At 46.6% G+C, this 21,003-nt stretch overlaps 1 protein-coding gene across 1 annotated transcript in view; it reads right to left on the bottom strand.

The window, feature by feature from the left end:
• PIH1D1 (PIH1 domain containing 1) overlaps nt 1-21,003 on the bottom strand; it is a 196,307-nt gene that overhangs the window by 28,529 nt on the left and 146,775 nt on the right. Inside the window, exon 9 of the mRNA XM_069606372.1 lies at nt 8,101-8,191. Within this exon, the coding sequence (XP_069462473.1) occupies nt 8,101-8,191 (91 nt within the window). The remainder of the gene's footprint in view (nt 1-8,100; nt 8,192-21,003) is intronic.

The following is a 21,003-nucleotide window of genomic DNA, read 5'->3' as shown; positions in this document are numbered from 1 at the left end:
TCCTGTAACCTCAAAACTGTACTCACTCTTGCAACCAACCCTGAAACATTCACTGTAACCTGGAGCAATGATGTAATTTACTCCTGTAGGGAAACTGTTATACGCTCACTGTAAACTAGAGCAAAGCAGCTGCCATCTAACTAAGACACATTCTTGCAACAGCACCTCGAAGCCTCTGGGCTGCTACTGCACTTTATAAATTAAAAAAATAAAATTAAAATAAATATTGCGTTTTGCACCGTTTTGTGGCGCTTACTGTTAAGATTACACAGTTTAATTATGCTCACTGTAACAACCTCTTACATTCTAAAAGTGAAACAGAGCTAAATAGGTATGCAGGTCTGTGTTGCTGTTTTGCAGAGGGGGCGAGTAGGAGTCCAGTGCACTATGCCCCTGGTGGATTGTTGCAGCAGCCCCGTTAATTGGATTAGGGCTTGGCCCTCTGCCTGCCGTGTCCCTGCAGGCTGTGCTCCCTGTGCGGCTATGCCTATGTGTGCACGCTGCTCCGAGTCCCGGACTCTGAATGTAGGTGTGCCTTACATGCGGCAGTTCAACAACACTAAACATGCAGCTCCTGCAAGCTAATCAAATCGACAAGAGTGGATGTGTGTAGTTTAGTACAAAGGGCATCAAGTATTGGGAACATTGATTCTATGTCAAGGCCGGAGGCTCACATTATGCTTCTCTTTCTTTATTCAAAACACGTAAAGAAAGCTCAGCAGCAAGATATTTTTGTGTACCTGAGTGCAATAGGTAATATGCATAAAGAAGGTACACCAAAAAAAAAATATAATAAAACACAATAAAACACAATAAACACATTAGACCATGTCCATTAGTCTCTGGGGAAAAACAAGAACTCCATTTCCCACGGGACTTCCCTTAAAGTTCATTCAGAGGTGACCAACATGTGACATTAGTCCTCCAATAGGTATGCAGGTCTCTACATAAACAGTCCTGAAAATGAAATGATGCAACTTCCTCTTTCTTTGCTGCTCACAGCAAGAGATAAGTACATTTCATGTTCAGCACTGTTTATGAAGTGTTTACATTATTATTTTAAACATCATTAGTGATATTATTGAACTTAATAATATTATATTGCTAGTGTCTTTTAGCTTGTCTGTTTTTAACTTGCCCGCTTTGTGGCTCTGTGATTTATTTCTTTGTTTTTCTCCGACGCCAGCTGCTTCCTGCTGGCGTCGGAGAGCGCGCATGTACAAATGCTCTGCTCGTGTTCATTTTTAGGGCTCCTGTCAGCATTACAGCTGATTGAAGGTCCGCTGGAGTGGAACCTTCCACATCCTTACGCTCGCTTCCCCAACCCAGCGAATTCCCCACAGGGCTCGGGAAAGCCGACACAGCCTGGTTGTACACTCGGCGCTGCTCGTGATCCACCAGGGGGAGCTCCTGCTCTTCCTGGTCCTTTTCTCCATTTCCCGGCGTTCGCGAGTGCATTTCCGTTGCAGATTATAATGGATTTGCGATCGCGAACGCCAGAGACTCTCCTTCACTGATTAATATTTAACATATTCCTAAAAAATAAAAACAATCTAACACTAAGAGGACAAGATCCTTATAAGCAGGATCATCTCAGTTTTAATACACTTACTGGTGGGCTACAGGGAAGGTGTCCAGTAAGCCCAGAAATTAAAAAGAAAAAAAAAAGGTGAGAAAGGTGCATATAATTGACAATGGCAGCACAGTACTCCCCGCAATCAGATCAGGCTTGGTCTGAGTGTGAGGAAGATACTTGCTATATTGATGAAGTGGCAATGGAAAATAGCCTGCAGAAGATGCTGGGATCTTCTGTTGAGACCAGCATTAAAAAGGCCATAACTGATATGCTCCTACCTATTCAGCAGCGTCTGGATACTATGGAGGAGCACATGCGAGAATCCTCCCCACCAGCGAGGAAAAGGACCCAAAAAAGGAAGCACCTTACAGAAGGGGGATGTAATCCAGCTCGTAAGAGCGGAAGCTCACCGACCCCACCACGCCAGCCAGAACCTGCCACTGCTGCCGTATCGGACGCTTTCTCCAGGCTAAAAAGAGCCTTTATGAATAGGAAGGTAACCCCTTACTATGATGTACCCTCTTACCCCGTTGAGGACAACAGGGGTACTAGATCCTCAAGCCTGGAGGGCGATAGACAGGGCATGGAAGACGACCAGAGCAGAGGCGTGTATGACGCCGATCACTCTCACACCTCCTCTGATGAGGTCATTCAAATCGTGGGTTCAAAGCCCTCAAGTTCGGGGATTGTGGCAGCCCCCATCCCCAAGACGACAGCCGGGAATCAGTCTCCTTCAAAGGGGATGTTCGCGCCCAAGGATCTAATACACCCCAGTTCCACTGACTGGGAGCAGTCTTCTAGGGCAACTAAATACAGCTTTACCAGACTACGCAAGCCCCTCGATAAAGAGCTCAGAGCCAGACACCGGGCCGAATACCCCCGTCCAGAAATTCCAGAAAAAGTAGCTCTAACCCCGGAGTTAGACTCTAAAACGATTACATTTTTGGGCAAAAAAGTGAAGGACCTTAGAAAAGGCATAGACCGTGCCTGAAAGTCCTGTCAGGAGAAAGTTCTGGACATTACTGGTGCACTGGCTAAGATCTTGGACCTGGATGAAGCAGCTATCGACACAGCCAACCCCATTGACCCGATGATTCTCTCAGGCTGGGCCCAGCAGGCCATCTGCCTACTAGGAAATGCTAGTTGTGCTTTATCAACTGAGCGTCGTAAAGGCATCCTGTTTAAAATCCACGCCAAGTTGAGTGAATTAGCGGACACAGAGTCAGGTGCTGCTGCTCAGGGCCTACTTTTTGGGGATCCTTTCATGAAGGAGATGTCGAAATTTGTCGGTACCTTCACCGCATTGGACAAAGCTCAGGCCTCCATCAAGAGAGTCTTCGCTTCCAAAATGTTCTCCAGGGCCGGACGAGGTCGATGTCGCTCCTGCGGTTATTTCTTCGATAGAAGACCTCAACACTCCAGGGACCAGCATAATGCTTGGCAAGAGCACACCGATACCTTCTTTCCTTCAAGAGGACGTGGAAGAGGGAGTGCCTGGAGAAGAGTGGCTAAATATCCAGCCCAGCAACAATCTTCAGGTCAGTGTACACATAACAGCGCCTGGGCCCCAAACGCCTATAGGGGGGAGGCTAGCTATCTTTGCCAGAGCTTGGGATACCTTGTCGGGAGATGCCTGGGTCAGGGACACAGCTCATGGTCTGCGCCTAGAGTTTTTCGCGCAGCCCGTTCAAGTCTGTCGCCCTGCCCCTAGAGTGATGTCCGAAATAGATCAAATAGCAATAGACAATGAGATACACAGCTTATACCAAAAGCAAGCGATTCACCCCTGCTCAAGTAAAGGAGGTTTCTTCAGCCCCATATTTCTGGTACGCAGAAAACAAAAGATGCGGCCAGTAATAAACTTAAGAGCTCTCCACGAGTTCATCGTTTACCGCCATTTCAAGATGGAAGGAATACACATGCTCAGGGACATCTTGAGACCGAACGATTGGCTCATGCGCCTAGACCTGAAGGATGTTTACCTCGCAGTGCCCATTCACCAGGCACACATAGGTTATATGAGATTCTCATGGAGACAACGAGACTGGGAGTTCACAAGTCTATCTTTCGGGCTCTCCTCAGCAGCTTCGGCTTTTTACAAAGCTTCTAAGGCCAGTAGGAGCTCATCTAAGAGAACAGGGCGTCCGGCTTATCATTTATTTGGACACTATCATCTTCATGGCTCAATCACAAGAGCTAGTTCAGCGGCAGACCCGGCTAGCCATAGATTTACTGCACAGCCTCAGCTTTCTCATAAACTGGGAAAAGTCAATTCTTTATCCATCCAGGAACCTGCAATTTCTGGGGTTCGTGGTGGCTACTCAGAATTCTCAACTACGCCACTCACTGGCCAAGATTCACTCCACCAGATGGGAGATCCGCAGACTCCTGCAGAGGAGTCTATTTTCTCTTCGGGAGCTAGCAAGAGTAATAGGCTTGCTATCCTACTCCATCCAGGCGATATTTCCCGGTCCCCTTCAATACCGAGACTTACAGAGACTGAAGGGTCAACACTTAAGGCGCAGCCTTTCTTACTTCCAACACCTGACACTATCACCTCAGGCGAGAATAGAGCTCAACTGGTGGCTCACTCACATGGAAGCCTGGAACGGCAGAGCCATCTTCAGATCCACCCTGGATATCGTCATCAAGTCAGACGCCAGTCGCTCCGGTTGGGGAGCGAGATGCGGCTCTGTCGCCACAGGAGGAACTTGGTCTCCTCAGGAGCTGGAGATGCATATCAACTGCCTGGAGCTCCTCGCAGGCTCTTTCGCAGTGCGCTCTTTTGCCAGAGGCAGAGCGCGTTGTTGTATCTTGCTGAAAATGGACAACATTTCCGCAGTAAGGTACATTAATCATCTAGGTGGCACCAAATCGAGGCCTCTAGCCGAATTAGCCAAGGATTTTTGGCATTTCTGTTTGGAACATCGGATTTCAGTCACAGCGGAGTATCTCCCTGGCCGCGCAAACGTGGTAGCGACTGGTACTCCCATCATTCCACAGATTACAGCGACTGGAGGCTCAGAGAACTCTTTCTCTGCCTCCAAAAGGTTTGGGCTACTATGTCCATAGACCTCTTTGCTTCCAGACTCAACACCCAGCTACCAGTGTTTTACAGCTGGAGGCCGGATCCGGCAGCAGCTGCGACAGACATTTCTGCAACAATGGACCCAGGAAATCTATTATGCCTTTCCCCCATTCACCATGATAGCAAGGACCATGACGAAGGCATATCAGGAGCGTACGGCTCTGATCCTCATAGCGCCAGTCTGGACCTCTCAGACCTGGTATCCAGTTCTTCTGGAACTTTCTTCGGATTCTCCAATCCTTCTACCCCAGTTTCCGGATCTCCTACCGGATCCGTCAGGGCAGCGTCATCCCCTCCTCAATAGATCACTGATCCTAGCGGCCTGGAGGATTCCAGGTCAAGATGGAGAGTCTCCGGCATGTCACCCATGGCGGTCAGCCTTATCGAGGAAAGCTGGGCCGCCCCTGCTCCTCTTAAGAGATATTCCAACTCTTGGAGCGCCTGGAGTACTTGGTGCCGAAGGAAAGGATTACATCCAGTTTCAGCAACTATCGAGCAAATCCTGAATTTCCTAGCTTCTTTAGTTGAAAGAGGTCTCTCCTACAGGACAGTTAACGCCTATCGTTCAGCCATTTCTGCTGGACAGAACCTCGTTCAGTGGGTCCCAGCAGGAGAGCATTACCTCATTTGCAAATTACTCAAGGGTATCAGACTTGCAGTCCCCCGCCTCCGTCCCGATACGACAAGCTTTGGGACGCTAAAGTGTTGAATCTTTTTCTGTCATGTCTGCATAATGAGGAGTTATCCCGTACGGCCCTATCCGGCAAACTAACTACCCTTCTCTGCCTGGTCTCTTGCAGGAGAGTCTCTGACGTCAGGGCTCTCGATCTAGTGGGTAGGACCTTTTCTCCTTAACTCTTTACTCACAAACCGTTATTCCAAACATTCCTCTGTTCTCATCTTATTGGCCCTCTCTGCCACTTTTGAAACTGTTGATCACCAGCTTCTTCTAGCCTCTCTATCATCTTATGGCTTCTGGTGTTCTGTCCTCTCCTGGTTTAAATCCTACTTATCTCACTGAACATTCTCCGTTTCCTGGGGGCGAACTACTTCTGATTCCTATTCTTTTGCCGATGGTGTTCCACAAGGGTCGGTTTTAGGACCTTTTCTTTTCTCTCTTTACACTTCTCCTCTTGCAAACATAATTTCTTCTTTTGGTCTTTGTCACCATTTCTATGCTGATGATGCGCACAGCTTTTTCTATCATTCTCTTCTTTTTCTTTTGATATTCATGCCCAGCTTTCTACATGCTTAATGGCCATCAAGTCATGGATAGCTACCCACTATCTTTCTCTTAATACTGCAAAAACCGAACTACTCTTTTTTTCCCCTGTACTACTATCCCTCCTCATTCCTCCTCCGTTCATTTCCTCCATCTCAGCTCTTTTTTGTATCCACTGCTCACAATTTGAGGCTTTATTTTGACTATTCTTTATCTTTAAAACACCATATTTCTATCTCTTGTCGAGTTTGTCGGCATCACTTATTCAACATTAAAAAAGTTTGTTCTTTTCTAACTTTCGACTCAACTAAACTATCTTCTCACGCCTCTTTTTGCTCTACCACGCTCTTTGGTCTTCCTGTATATCGACCTTTTCCTCTAAAATCTATTTTTAATGCTGCAATTAGGGTACTCTTCTGCTTGACCACACGCAACTCTATCTCCCGTTCTTCACACCTTGGGTTGGCTTCCTTTGCATGCACAACTCAAGTTCAATTTTCTCCCTTTAACTTTCAAATCTCTCTATGGCCTAACTCCTGACTATCTTTCTTCATTAGTCTCATTCTACTCGTTCTCTCCGTTCTAATACTCAGTTCTGATTGACAGATCCACCTCCTCCATGTGCACAATCACGCTTCCGTACATCTTGCTCCTCTACACTGGAACCTTCTTCCTCTTTCTATTCGCTCTATCACTTCCTATCCCCTATTCCGTAAAGCACTGAAATTACATCTGTCCCAGCAAAACTGATTCTGTGCATACTTTGTCAAATCTCATGTCTGATTGTATCGTTTGATATTTTTGCTCTGTAAAAGCACCTTGGATTAAAGCGCTATATAAATAAATACAATACATGCATTTATTTATATATTTCAGACATACACGCTTTTCGAGATAAACAACAGTGTTAGCCAACTTGGACATAAAGGGTTCAAAGAGTTTTTTTGCACAGCACATTTGCTTCATACAAAAGGAAGATCTTCATGTACATTTTCCCAACTCCAGTGCATTCCTTAAAGTTAAAACCCTGCTCATAGGATGGAAATGCAGAGACACTAAATGTAAAATGGCCATTCCTTCTGCTTCAGCCCCAAGGACTTGCATCACTCTGGACTAACTGGAGCTCTCATGTGGCATTTATGTGTACTAAATAGTGGAGATTATCTAATTAGTGGGCCGGCCAGGAATCTGGCACAAAAGTTCAACTGAACATTGGGCTAAATGACTAAACCCCTGGACTAAGGAAGAGAAAGTACCAAAATCCATTGTTGCAGTTCTACATTTCTTAGCTGGACCTTGCAGCTCCTTTGGCAGACACCTAGGCACTCCCACATAGCCATAGATATTTCTCATCTTACTATCCGCCCTGCACAGTTATATATGCTTATACTCCACTGATCCTCCTGCAAGCTCGGGTAATGCATCATCTCATAATGCTTGCCTTCACAGACAGGTAATCCTCCACATCACGGACTCTCATGCACTGCCAGGTACTAAGTCGCCTTCTTGGATTGCCAACAGAGGCAAATTATATCTTACTGCACTCACTCTCCCGTAGCCCAATACTCCCTTGCCAAGTACACCTTCACCAAAATTGTTCCTCCTGCAGGTGCTCCTTCACCTAACCAGCTCCTTCACTCTGCACGGTACTACCACAGTACATACCAAATCTCCTACACTTCTAAGGCATCCATTTCTAAGCAGACTTGCATGCTGCCAAATTCATAACTATTGCATGAACATGTATGCTTTGGGCCACCACAGAACCAAAGCACTTCTATGTTGCTATGTTGTGTGTAACAGCTGAACCTACCACATTCGCATGTAATATATTAATTGCATACTACTTCTGTGTTACCAGATACTCCCTACACCCAACCCTCCTACTCTTTCATGTTGCACAACAGTCTGGCGCCATTTCCCTCCTCTCCCATACTACTAGGTACTCAAACAAGCCCTTGCTTTACATCACTAGCAGATACTTCATAACCACATACTTGCTCTACAATCGTGATGAATAGGAATAAGCCCAGTTGTCCCTAAAATTAAGTCTCTCATGCTTTACAACATCTTATGCAAATCCAGACATCTTCAGCCATTTCCTAAACAATCTCAGGACTAGAGAGTTATAAGCATGTTAGCAATTGTAACATATGCAAATAAAGTACGCCAAGACCACAAAATGTCAGTCTTTCAGAGTAAGGCTGAACTCACCGTTTTGGGCAGGGAAATCTCTGCCACTAGGTAGCTGGGTTGCCCTTCCGCCGGCTCTGCTGTGATGGTGAACTCAGGGACTGCTGGAGAACTGCGCAAAAAAACAGAAAATAGCAAGTAGCTTCTCTTTCTCTTACACAAGGGTACGTTTCATTTATGAAGACTTTCTGCATAACTCACAAAATAAAAGCAGGAACCTGTTCCATGGTGCCAAATCAAATGCCGTAACGCAACTCAAGGTGCTACATTTCTAAGATGCAATATTTGCTTCCACCTCCATAAAAGAAGCAATCTAAAATAATACGGACTGCGAACCGGCAACAAATGTGCACGTTTCTCAAATAAAAATGTGCTATGAAACAACTTGGACTACAATAGTATCAATCAATGCAAAGCGTTGTTTGGCCAAAATAATTAATAAATAACCTACTCAGTTTCCTGCAGGTGAAAGAATACAGAACTGAGTACTTCTCTTGAGAAACAGGTTTCTGGTAAACCACTGCTGCCTCTTCTACCCATACCAAATAAGCAAACGTGCTCTTAATTAGTCAAACGTTACTCACTTGGCAGCACTACAGTGCGGACATCGACCGTCCAGCAGTGTTGAAAAGTCTACATAAGGAGAGAATATCTTGTGTGCTCCAGGTGGAACGTAAGAACCTTACTCACTTAAAAATGACAAAGGGCTATTTCACCGTCTCTGTAAGGGTTAGGAAGAAATACTGGTAATGAAATGTCCTGGTTGATGAAAACCTAGGGCTTCTTTGGGGAAAAGGGAGGAGTGCATCTGGGTCTCCACCTTGTCTTTATGAAAGAACAGAAGCGGGTCCTTCCAACACAGAGCGACCCAGTGGGCAAACTTAATGGCTTCCAAAAAGGCAGACTTTCAAGTAACTATTTCATTTTGAAAAAAAGTTATTTACGCTCGGTAGACACAATCAACAATGAGTCAATACAATATGGGGCAATACAGGATATGATAGCATATAGCAGTTCTAACACCTGCATCATATCAGTTTTTTGTTCGCCCTAACCAGTGGTAGTCTTGGAGCTCCTCTCAGAATATCACTGCTGTCACATCATGGGGTGATCGTGCAGGAGATTGACTTCGGGCTAGGTACACAAGGAATTCAGACGTAGGTCTTTGGGTCTAGATGACCGTGACAGTGTTCCTATATACAGCTCCCAGCAGTCTTCTACCCATGTAAGTTCTCTTAGTCAATCCTTCCCTCACTGGGAGCTAGAGTCCTTCCATTTCTCAGGATACATCGCTTAGCAAGCAGGCATCCCCGGTGGGGCTGGGGGAGGGGGATCTCTGCCATCTTTACGGGACCTCATGCCAGATCCTGAACAAGCCACTCATATGAGATGAGATATTACTAGTGGGTGGTCTATCACTTTAGATAGCGTGTCAAACACTGACTCCAGAAGTCTAATAATTTGTAATAATTTCATAGCACATGCAAATTACCAGTATTTTCACATTTACATTTCGGGCATCTGCCATCATTATCAGGGCATATTATTTTTAAAGTTTATCTGGCATATAGTGCAGTCTATTTCGTAACTTGAACTGAATCAATTTAAATTCTGTGTTCAGTGATATATTTCTGGTGAGGGAACACATCCTACCCCAGAGTTAGTTATCTCCAAATTAATTTCCACTGCCCATTTCCCCCTTGCTTTGGCTACCTGTATTGGGGCGTTTCTTGGGGTTTATAGTGATAAAGTCGAATGACAATGCCAAAAGTCATAATGTCTATAAAAAAAAAAAAGTTGAGAAAAAAAATGTCTAATTTCTTTTTTTGGTTGCTTTTTGTTCGAAATGAGGGGTCCCCCCCCACAACCTCCCTTTTTTGTAATTTATTTTAGTTTTATCCCGGTTTTTTTTTACCTCCGGAACCCAAAAAAAACATGTAAATTAACATTTTTTTTTTTCGACATTATGTCTTTTGACATAATGTTTACGACTTATTCACTGCCTACCGTTTCTTGCATAGAGAGGCTGGAAATCTGCGACTACCATATGAATTGGAGATTTGGCGAGCACTTTATTTTCTGGGGGCTACATCGGGTAATTTACCCACCACTATGAGGCTGCAGCCCTCAAACTGTAGAACTGTAGTATCTCAGTGGGCCTCTTTGGCCTTCCCTCCATGTATGAAGCGTTATAAAATTCCCCTCTGGAAAGAGGTCTCCAAATGTATGGTATCCCAACTTTTCCCAAAGCGTGTGAAGTGTGCCATCCCAAGTGAGCGGGAGATCTGAGAATCTTCACTGCGGAAGCCATTTATAATATGGACACTGTACGCCAGTCTTTGTGAATATAGACAACTAAACAGTAGTGCTTTCAAGTTTGTTTTGTCAACAGCCAGGTGCTCCAATTGCACATGTGGCGGGTATTTTCATTGCCTTACCATCAGGACGTGAATGCCATTTTTCCCGGACCACCTCTGCGTGCCAAAGGAACTGGGACAAGGAACCATATAGTTTGGTGAAGTATCCCCTGCCATGCCATTTTTAAAACCCCATCGAATTTTTTAGAAAATGGGAGTGTTGGGAGGGGGTGGCACCCCCCCAAAAAAAGAAATAAAATCACTGGGTTTTTTCGAGAAAAAAAAATCGCGGTAAAAAACCCACGAAAAAATATCCCGGGATGAAATGACATGGAACCATAATTTTGACCAGAGCCAATCTGCCAGCCAGTGACATTGGCATATTTAGCCATTTACTCAGTTTTGCCATCACATACATCTCGTGTGCGTAATAGTTGTCTGTAAGAAGTGAACCTTTGCCCCTGCATATCACCAGTCAAGTCTTTAATGCTGTTCGGTGCCCATTTCAGGGGATATATTCCTCACTGCCGCGCGGTGCTGCCAGTTAGGCGGACGATTTCAGATTGCTTGTAGTTTGCAGTGAACCCCTAGAACACACCAAACAGCGCTATATCTTCCATTATCCGGTAAAGATTAACATGCGGGTCCCTGATGTATAATACTTTGTCGGCGCACAACAGGATTATCTCAGGGGGTCCAGCAAGGTGGATTCCGCGCCCCCTATGGCATTCCCAAATTAGGTCTGAGATGGTGCTCTATCGCCAGTGCGAATAGGAAAGGTGAGTCATTTGATTTGGTTCTGTCAAAAAACGAAACAATTCTGGGCAGAGGTCTGTGAAAGACTGGGCTTGGTTTTGAGTTGCACTGTCAGAATTAATTAATGCTTCACTTTTGGTGCTTGATGACATAGTTCAGTAAGAAAATATGGTTCCTCCAGGCTTGTATGTTTGCCAAAAAAATTATTTTACGGTCCTGGAAATCGTTTGCTTCCTTCAGCATTGACGATTGGGTGGAGGAGTTGTTAACCGTATCCACCTATGAGAGAGACATCTACAAACACTGTGTAGATGCTGACACGTTTTTAGATATATGGGTATGCTTTCTTGATGTTTATGGCTAATGTGTCCCAATAGAATGTATATGGTCTGTTGTGCGCTTATTCTTCATGTAACACTTCTTTTATTTCTTTTCTACTTTCTTTCATCATTTATTGTCATTGATGCTTGCTCAGTAGGATTGCAATTTTGTCTTTATTCATTTCGATGATTATAATGTCGAGACTATTCTCAATGTTTTCAGTCAATTTTGTTGAATTTTATGATGTGTGTAATATAAAACAAATAAAACATTGAAACCAGGAAAGGCGACAGGGGCAGCCTTGGCATGCGCCCCTTTCTAGCACAAGTATTTTGGACAGGCATGAGTTTACTAAAACCCTGGCCACCGGGCGAGTGTACCAGAGTTTACTGTATTTTATTTTCTGATCCCCGACCCAAAACTTTTAAGAAAAATTACAAATAGGTACTGCCAGGATACCATGTCGAACGCCTTCTGAGCATCTAGTGGTACAGCAGCAACAGAGGCTTTAAAGTAGTGGACCTCACCCGGATGAAGCATGCCTGGTGGGGAACTAGATGGGGCATCAGGGGTAGTAGTCGATTCGCTATAATTGTTCCATATATTTTAGTGCACACATTAATGAGTGATAGGGGCCTATACGATCCACAGTTGTTGCTGGGATTCCATGGTTTGAGTAGCACCGTTATGGTGGCCTCACGGAGCGTCTCTGGCAGTTGTGAATTTCTCAGCGACTCCTCCCAGACCTGGAGTAAGTGAGGGGCAAGTATTGCACCATAAGACATGTACAATTGAGCGGTTAGTTCATCTAGACTGGGGGCTTTGTTTCGCGGGAGCTCTTTGATAACCTGCATGATTTCTTCAACAATGAATATCGTGTTGATTTGTGCCCTAGCACTATTAGAGAGTCTAGATATTGAGATGTTATCTAGTAAGGCATGGATAGCGGGCTCACTTTTGGGTGCACTAGCACAGTAAGGTCTTGTAGAATTGTCTAAAAATGCTATTGATGTCATGGTTCATGAATTTACTACCACCTTGATCGCCTTGGATGCAGTCTACCCGAGCTGGGCCTTTCTCCGGCCATATTGATCTCCAAGGTCGTTCTCCCTCTCCATATCTCCTGGCTGCTTTGGGTTTCATTAATTTAACTTCTCTATTTGCATGTTCTCTAAATTGCTCCAAGACTGCTAGCAAAGCAGGACTTGGGGTAGCAGTGTATCTATTTCCTAAGTCTACGTTCACACTCCTCCAAATCTCACCTAATGGTCTTGAGTACCCCAAACTGCATGGACATGGCCATCCCCCTTATGAACACCTTAACGGTTTGCCATAAAATGCAGTAAGAGACCGCATCCATATTAAGGTGGAGGAAGAATGTGCGTATGTCATCGTCAATGTCAGTCCCAAATACTAGATCTTGCAGCGCTTCAGATTTGAATCTCCTTGCTGTTCGGTTGGAGGGCTGGCTCCCATTGTCAGCTGTAACATAATGGGGGAGTGGTCAGAGTATGTACGTGGCAGTATTTCAGAGTTACTCACCTTCCCCATTCGAAGCAGCGAAATCAGAGAAAGAGCGAATTTCGGACGACATGTCGTGCACCGTGGACTACTAAGTGAATTTGTGTGTTTGGGGGTGTGGTGTTCTCCATACATCACTTAGTTCAAGTCCGTCCATCTGACGCAGCAAGATGTGTGCAGTTTTAGACTGCGGCCTAGGCGCTTTGCCAGTTCTAATCAGTTGCTGGTCCAATACAGTGTTCAAGCCCCACCCCCCATATTATAGGCACTAGTGTATAGCAGCGTCTCTGTTTGCTAAGGTACAATTGTGAGAAACCTGAAGGTGTCTCACCCGCTAGTCCCTGGGGATCGGTCATCCAGGTAACCAGGACACCACCATCTCTTTTAAATCCAGTTCCTGGGGGTGGACCAGTGCGGGAAGATCACCTGGATGGGGGGTCCTTGGGGAGTGGAAGTGGGACACCGGAGGGTGAGACGTGGTATCCCATCCTTGTAACACCTTTTCCTTATCCTACCAGGTAGGGTACCTAGGAACACACCCTGTCCCCAACACGAATAAAGTCTCGCGTAACAGCTCACTATGAGAGAAAACGGACTAACAACCGAGCCGTATACCTGACATGTCCCAACACAAGGGTCAGGCAGAGTCAGGCAATTACTGATAAATATACACACCCGACTTCCATCACACTTCCCCACATGGATAAAAGGCGGAGCTCGAAAGCACACTCTGAGCAAGGCAAAACTCACGAGGAAGCAGCAGTTCAGAGATGGCAGTTTAATACGAGGAGAAAGACGGCAAGACCAGAAAGGGTTACAAGGCAGGAATTGCCCTGGGCCTTTTTAGGGTGAGAAAACCGCTACTTTCACGAGCCCTTGAGAATAAGAAACATACTACTGGGAATTAAAGCTGAAGAAAGGTGCATTGTGTCCCGAAGGTACCCGGGGTTCTCCTGCATCGATAGCCAAGGTGGGGAGGAGCAATTGCTGCTGTGGAACTACTGTCCATGGCTCCAACAACAATGCTGCTCCAGTACAGTCTGCACAGCCAGTGAGTCGGGGAGACTGATAGACCGGTCTGTGTTAGAACCAAGTTTGCAAGCGGCAACATTGTATGAAGAAATCTGCAAAGAACAGAATGTAAGGTGTATGTGGTGAGCGACGTGAATATAATTGAATATCCAAGGAGTGACAACTTTTGAAACCAAGGTAGATGCCATATACAGAGTGGTCCGGAGCCACATGGGTGCTAATTCAAAGGACTTGGTTAGGCATCTAACTGAGAGTGTAAAAATTGTGAACTGTGAAAATCGTAGTGGTCCTGTTACGGGTCAAGCCAAAACCTGTGCACATTCGAAAGCTTATACAAACTGTTATTGGTCTGAGCCCAGCTGAGGGAGACTAATTGTATAAAAAAGGATCTGAGCCCGACTGAGGGGACTCCCGGGTGAACTGTGAGTCACGCAAGAAAAGATTGTGGTACAAAAGGGATCTGAGCCCGGCTGAGGAGGATCCAGGGTGAAGAGTGAATCGCCCTACTTGAATACTTGGAAAGGAACCTTTTCATTTTTTTGATACATCAGGCCCTCTGGATCAAGAGACTTTTGATGACTTAAGAGACTTGGGCATAGAAGGCCCTGATGCTTGGAATAGAACGGTGTCCTCATGCCGAAGAAGACCAAGAGTGTGCTATGCTCGAGTGAACCACCTTGCGCCGTGCTGAAAACGTGGGGAAGGGAGGCCAACGGCGTGAACATCCTGACTTATCATTTTGTGAACACTTCTTTCTTTTTCGTGAACATTTCCCCAAACTATTTGTAAATTAGCATTAAGGATTGGCAATAGGTTTTTTAATTTATACCCTTTTATTTTGACAAGACTCACTAGTACTGCGACATTATTTGATGGTCGTAGCGTACTCCCATCTTTAGATTTAGGTTTAGACAAAAGTTCAATAAACACCCTTGAACTGTGGTCACTCGTGCCGGTCTTACTTTGATACCATTGCCTCCTTACACTGCTCCTGCAGCACTGCTTATGCAGGCTTCGACTGCGCAGTCTCTGCCTGGTCACCCTACCCTCCGCTCCTCAGGAAGGGCGGGCTCCAGACCGCTGCAGCTCGCATGCCCCTTCTTCCTCTTGTGCCCGTCCATTTTCCACCCATGTCAGGCAGGCCCCAGTGGCAAAGGCTTTTGGAGCCGGATTGTGTCGGGAGTGGGTCCAGAGGCTGAAAATATTCTCTGGTGCTTCCCAGCTGGTTTAATAATCGGTTCTCTCACTATACAGTGGATTTGCCCACAGCTGAACAGGACAGCGATGGGTGCAGAGGCTCAACAGTTCCCAGCCATCTTGCAGCCACCGCCCCACCCCCAAGTAACTATTTCAAATGTGCTGAAGCAAGGGGCGCAAACGATCCTGGAGACAAAGACACAACTACATTCAAATCGGATGAAAGATGAGGCCAAAACGCTGGGTAGCAGAGCCTTAGAAGGACAATGAAAAGCATCTTGGCCACTGGATTGGTGAAAGTAAAGATTGGATCCAACATTTACCACCTTATTGCGAACAACAATGTTGTAGTGCCACTGCACTAATTAAAAAGGAATTCCTGCTGTGGTTAAGGTAGGTGCCAATAGTAGAAAGATAAATCCTGCAGGATTCCATCTCCATCACAGACCTTGCCAGATGGAACAAGAATAACAAAACATAGTCAAATATGGCTTACAGGAAGAAGGCTTTTGCCACCGTGACAGTGCCAAACAGTACATTTGCTAGTGAATGTAATGAGAATTTATCTGGCTGCTTTAAGGAGGTCTAAATGCTGTTGGGAAGCCCAAGCTGGCTATAAATCGATCCCCAAAAATCATGCAACTGAGGGTAGAGTTTGGTGCGTTCATTGCAGCAGCATACCCATATGCTGCGTCAGTAGATCTACCTTCAGGGAACTAACTCTTGGAGAGAGATAAGACATCCCAGGTAGACTGAAATCCAGAGTATCTGCAGCTACTGGGGAGCTAAGAGGATAAAGCAAGAATGGTCACAGCTGTGGGACAAATAGACGACTTGAAGCCAAGATTAGATGAAGATTATTTATTACAGCCAACAGAAAGTAAGGAATTCGGTTTAAGCGAGGTCACCTGGTGGGGTTCTTGCAACAAAACAGGAAAGAAGCCAGTCTGATCTTTGGACGTTGAACCTTAGTCGTCACCTCCTGTTCTTAAACTCTGCCGTCCTTGTAGAAAAAGTCACTTGTGTTTGGGGGTTTTAAGTGCCCTGCACCTTTTTCTTCAGCTGGTGTGTTGACTTTCTTACCTCTTGTAGAAATTGACCAGATATCAATCTTCACTTCCGCTGCTGCAGAAAAACCTGGCACCACAGCCTTTGGTGACTCGGTTCATCTGTATGTGGGCTAAGCATCAGACAATTTGGATTGCATTGTGTCCTGGCATCCTCAGGCTTAACGTCTTGACTAGGCTGTCGAGAGGATTTACCGAGTGCTGCTGCTCTACCAACATAGGAGCGTCTATAGGCATGGAGGACTAGTCCAGCCTCTACTAGGGCACCTCCTCATCCTTGTCAATTCTCCCTTCCTCCTTTCTGCTCATCCCTGCCCTCCTAAATCTCTCCCTCTCCTCCTTGCAGTTCTGCCATGCTTTGATATGATTCTCCTCCCCAGTGTCTGGACATGTTATTCCCTCCTCCCTCACATGTGTGTACTTTATCTTTTTCTCCTCATATCTGGACTTTTGCCCCCCACCTCCCTCTATTCCTTTGCTCTTCCTCCAATCTCAACACTCTCTAATCCACTTCCTCTTTGATGCTGCTCAGCACCTCCTCCTCACCCCTTCTCGTTCCTATTCCTCTACTCTGTCTATCCTGGTCTTACCTCCTTCACTGGCGTCTCAATACTAATCAGCTCCACCTCTCCTCCTGCTCCTCCTCTCCAGATCTTAAATCCCCCTCTTTCTCAAGCCTCCACTCTCGCCTGCCATTTCAAATTACACTTCATCCCCTCGACCCCTGGTCTTCGCTTTCTTCCTTCATCCACCTTAAATGCTACCCTCTAGCTGGTACACCTCTGGACCTCTCTTCCTTCACCTTTCTACCACACCACACTTCCTAGCTCTCCTTCAATTTGTTAGCAGTGCTTGGTGTACCTCAGCTGGCTGTGTTTACCTCTAGAGCATCCTCCAACTTGGATTTACAATACAGAGGTTCCAGGCATCCTGCAGCTTCATGTCCTGATCTCTCTTCGTCTCGTGTAAGCAATGAATTTCCTGAGTAGTAGGTAGCCTTGAAAAGGTTGACATGGCAGTACCACGAAGGCACACAAGAACCAAAGTCACAGACAAGTGCCTGGGATCATACCATTCTTCCGTATCGCTATGGTGGGCACTGTGGATGACCGCAATGGCTGACAAGTGTTTTTGATTAAACTCGTTCTCTGTATTTCTAAGGTGGGCTGTGCAGGCACCCCCAGTCATGCATCCCTTGAACAAACTCCCTTTGATGTTAAACTGCCTCTTGCCTTTTTTGCTGCCAAACGGCTTTCAACGGTGCATGGGTCTCAACCAGTGTCAGGGTAAAAGGTTTGCCTTCCTCACCATGAAAGATCAGGCGTACCTGAAGGTGCTAATACATGCACATGAGTATCGGGTTACCCCTTCTTGTTTGCTTCTCCCGCTCTTTCTTGTCCTCGCCATCTCCTTCTTGCACTTCTCCTTGAGCTCAAGCGATAGGCTTCATGGCAGGAGAAATGCCCCCACACCTCCCAGAGAGTAGTACCCCAGGTGTCCAAACAGGTGGTTGCTCCGGCTTGCTAAAAAGGTTGACTATTGGATATCCCAAAAAAGAGGAAAATTGGATGTAGAACAATATAAGTAATTTCCCACTCATTAGGAGCTTAACTCCTCCGACACAGCATTGGCCTGATAGGACATGAATGCATAGGCTCTGATAGAGCGGCCATCAGGAATGTCAAAACCAACTTTAGGTCCCAGCCTGGAACCATAAATGGGGTAGGCGGAAACTTTTTTTAAAGGGCCCCTCAAGAATTGGGTCATAACCAGGATTATGAAGAAAGATCCTTGAACTGGAGACCTCTTAAAAACAGACAACGCCGCCAAGTAGCCCTTACTGTACCAATCTGAAGGCATGCAGAGGCCAGTGACAAAAGGAACTCCATCACTGAAGTGGTGCGGCAAGCAATAGGGTCCATCATGCATTCCCTGCACCACGCCTTAAATCTTTTCCATCTGCATGTTTACAGCAAATCTCCCAGATGGTCTGCGTGCAGCCAGTAGCATCTAAATTACCTCTTTTGAGAGGTCCCAGTCATCATATCTCATCCTCCACGCATGTAGGTTGAGGGATTCTGTGAAGTACCTGACCTTCTGACTGGGATAGGATGTCTGGCCTTCAAGGCAACAGGAGAGGTGGACAGATGGTCAAGTCCAGGATTTCCGAGTACCATGCTCTCCTCACCTATTCAAGGGGGTGATCAAGATCATAGTGGTTTCAAAACCTCCTCATCCTACTCAGAACCCATGGGAGGACAGTTATCAGAGGGAAGGCATAGTGGTGGTCGAAGACTCACTCCACCAGTAATGCGTCCCTAGTGCACCTTTCGCTGGTAAGTCCCCTCAAACAAAACTGTTTGCCCTTCTCGTGTGACCTTGTATCAAACAGATCTACTGTCGGGGTACTCCACTAAGTGAGTAGCTCCTAGAGAACTTCCTGGAACACTTCCCACTCGTGTGAGACCATGATCTGCCTGCTCAGAGCGTCCGCTAGCCTGTTCTCTGTTCCTGCCAGATGGACAGCGGAAGCAGAGATTTGGTTCTCCAGAAACCAGAACCATAGTTGCAGTGCTTCCTTGTATAGGGGTAGAGACCGAACACCTGCCTGTTGTTTAGGTAAGGTATGGCCACTGTGTTGTCTGTCAGAACAAGGCCATGCTTCCCCTTGTGGGAGAGTGCGAAGGCCATCAAGACTAATCTGATTGACCGCATCTCCAGCCTGTTGATATGTCACTGGCATTCCATTGGTGGCCAAAGGCTGCATTCCTGCATATCCTCACAGTGAGCGCCCCAACCCTTCAAAGACGTGTCCGACATCACCTGGTCCTAAGCCACAGAAGCCAAAAGGGTCCCCCAATACTTATGTCCTCTCTGCTGTACCACCGAGATAGGCAGTTGCCCATTGGCTTAGATATCTTGAGAATGTTCTTCATGGCATTGAAGGTCTGGGACCACTGATCCCTCAACAGCGATTGCAGACAATGCATGCACAGTTCGGGCACCAGAAAAAAGCAGGAAGGTATGAGTCCTGAGAGGCAGAGGAAGGAAGCCGCTGGTAGGCTGTCATGACTCTGGAAGGGCCCAGTCATTTGCCTGACACTGGTGACTCTTTATTTGGGGGGGCAGAGGGAAGCCTTCCCCAACAGTGTGTCCAGGACTGTGCCGATGAACTGGAGCTTCTGTGTTGGTGCGATGTGGGACTTCTGGAAAGTTGAGGAGAAACCCAACCTGTGGAGAAGGTTTTCCCTCGATCTGTGTCGATACCTGCTCCAGGGGCTTTCCTTGGATCAGCCAGTCGTCCAGGTATGGGAATATGTGAACACTGGACCTCCTGAGGTGTGCTGCCACCACTGCCAACAGCTTAGTGAATACCCTGAGTGTGGTGGTTAAGCCAAAGGGGAGAACCTTGAATTGATGAGTCTCCCCAATGATGAATCACAGGAAAGGCCTGTGTGCCGATGGATTGGCACATGAAAATAAGCATCCTGAAGATCCAGCAACACCAACCAGTCCTGAAGTTGCAGAGCCTGGAGAATTATTTCTTTCAACGTCACCATCTTGAACTTGTCTTTCCCCAGCAAGGCCTTGAAGTCCAAGATGAGACAGAGTCCATCTCCGTTTTTGAGTACCAAAAAGTAGCGAGAGTACCAGCCCGACCCTCTGTTTGGGTGGCACCTCTTCCAGGGGACCATTCAATAACAGGGTTCTCAGTTCTTCCTGGAGCTGCTGTTCCGGTTGTTGCTGGGGGGCAAGGTGGTCGTCTGTCTGGCAGGCTGCATGAGCGCGAGCTGATGACGGTCTGACCCGACATCGCTCTGCCTAGAGCGACGCTATTCGTGGAAAATGATCCATTCTTTCAAGATATAACCCTGAATTCTCCATAAATATATTGTGCCTGTGACGGGGGCCACCTGCGCCAGCAATCCCAGGCGAGAACGGAGCCTGGAAAGCCCTTTTGGGAGAACTGCGGAAGGAAGAAACACTGTATTGTTAACAGGGCGGGCTGAAGAGCTGCGTATGCCGAGCAGGGACCTGCCGTGAGCTGGAAAATTGAAAGCTTGGTGCAAGGGGCTTCCGCTGGAAGGCAAGGCTGAGAACTGAAGGGGGAGCCAGGCGTGAGAACCAGCTCATGCTGGCCTCTGCAACGGCGTCCGCAAACTATAGCTGGCATCCTGCTGCTGCTGGCGGCGGCGGCGGCCATGTGCTTGAGGGGAGGAAGACCGGCTGACACGCTGCTTTCCCCGTTGTGCTTCTATAGCTCAATGGTGGCTGCTGTAGGACTGTGTCCGTGACTGCAGCGATCGGTATCACCGCCCTGCAGCAGGACTCCACCTTCCCCACTGGGGGGCGGGGCACACGCCCTGTACTGCAGTTTCCATCGTGGGAGGTGCCCTGTGGGAGCCGACCACCTGGGGATTCCACACACCTGTTGAGGGGAGGGGCACACAGCTTTTAAACTCTTAAGGTGTATATTCGTGGCATGTCCATATCCAGGGAAGCAGGTATACTGAAAGTGATAAGGAGGGACCTTCAACGCTCGGAAACCAAACTTAAACAACTAGAGCAGGAGAACTCAACAGTGACAAGCCCGGATAAATTGGCACAGATACAAGCCGAGTTAGAACTCTTCCAGTCACATACACTTAGGGAAATACATTATTTTACACGCC

This window comes from Ambystoma mexicanum, chromosome 1p (assembly GCF_040938575.1).
Source record: "Ambystoma mexicanum isolate Mex_15411 chromosome 1p, UKY_AmexF1_1, whole genome shotgun sequence".
Lineage (NCBI taxonomy): Eukaryota > Metazoa > Chordata > Amphibia > Caudata > Ambystomatidae > Ambystoma > Ambystoma mexicanum.
The sequence above is the reverse complement of the archived record's forward strand: the minus strand, read 5'-3'. Positions and strand labels throughout refer to the sequence as shown.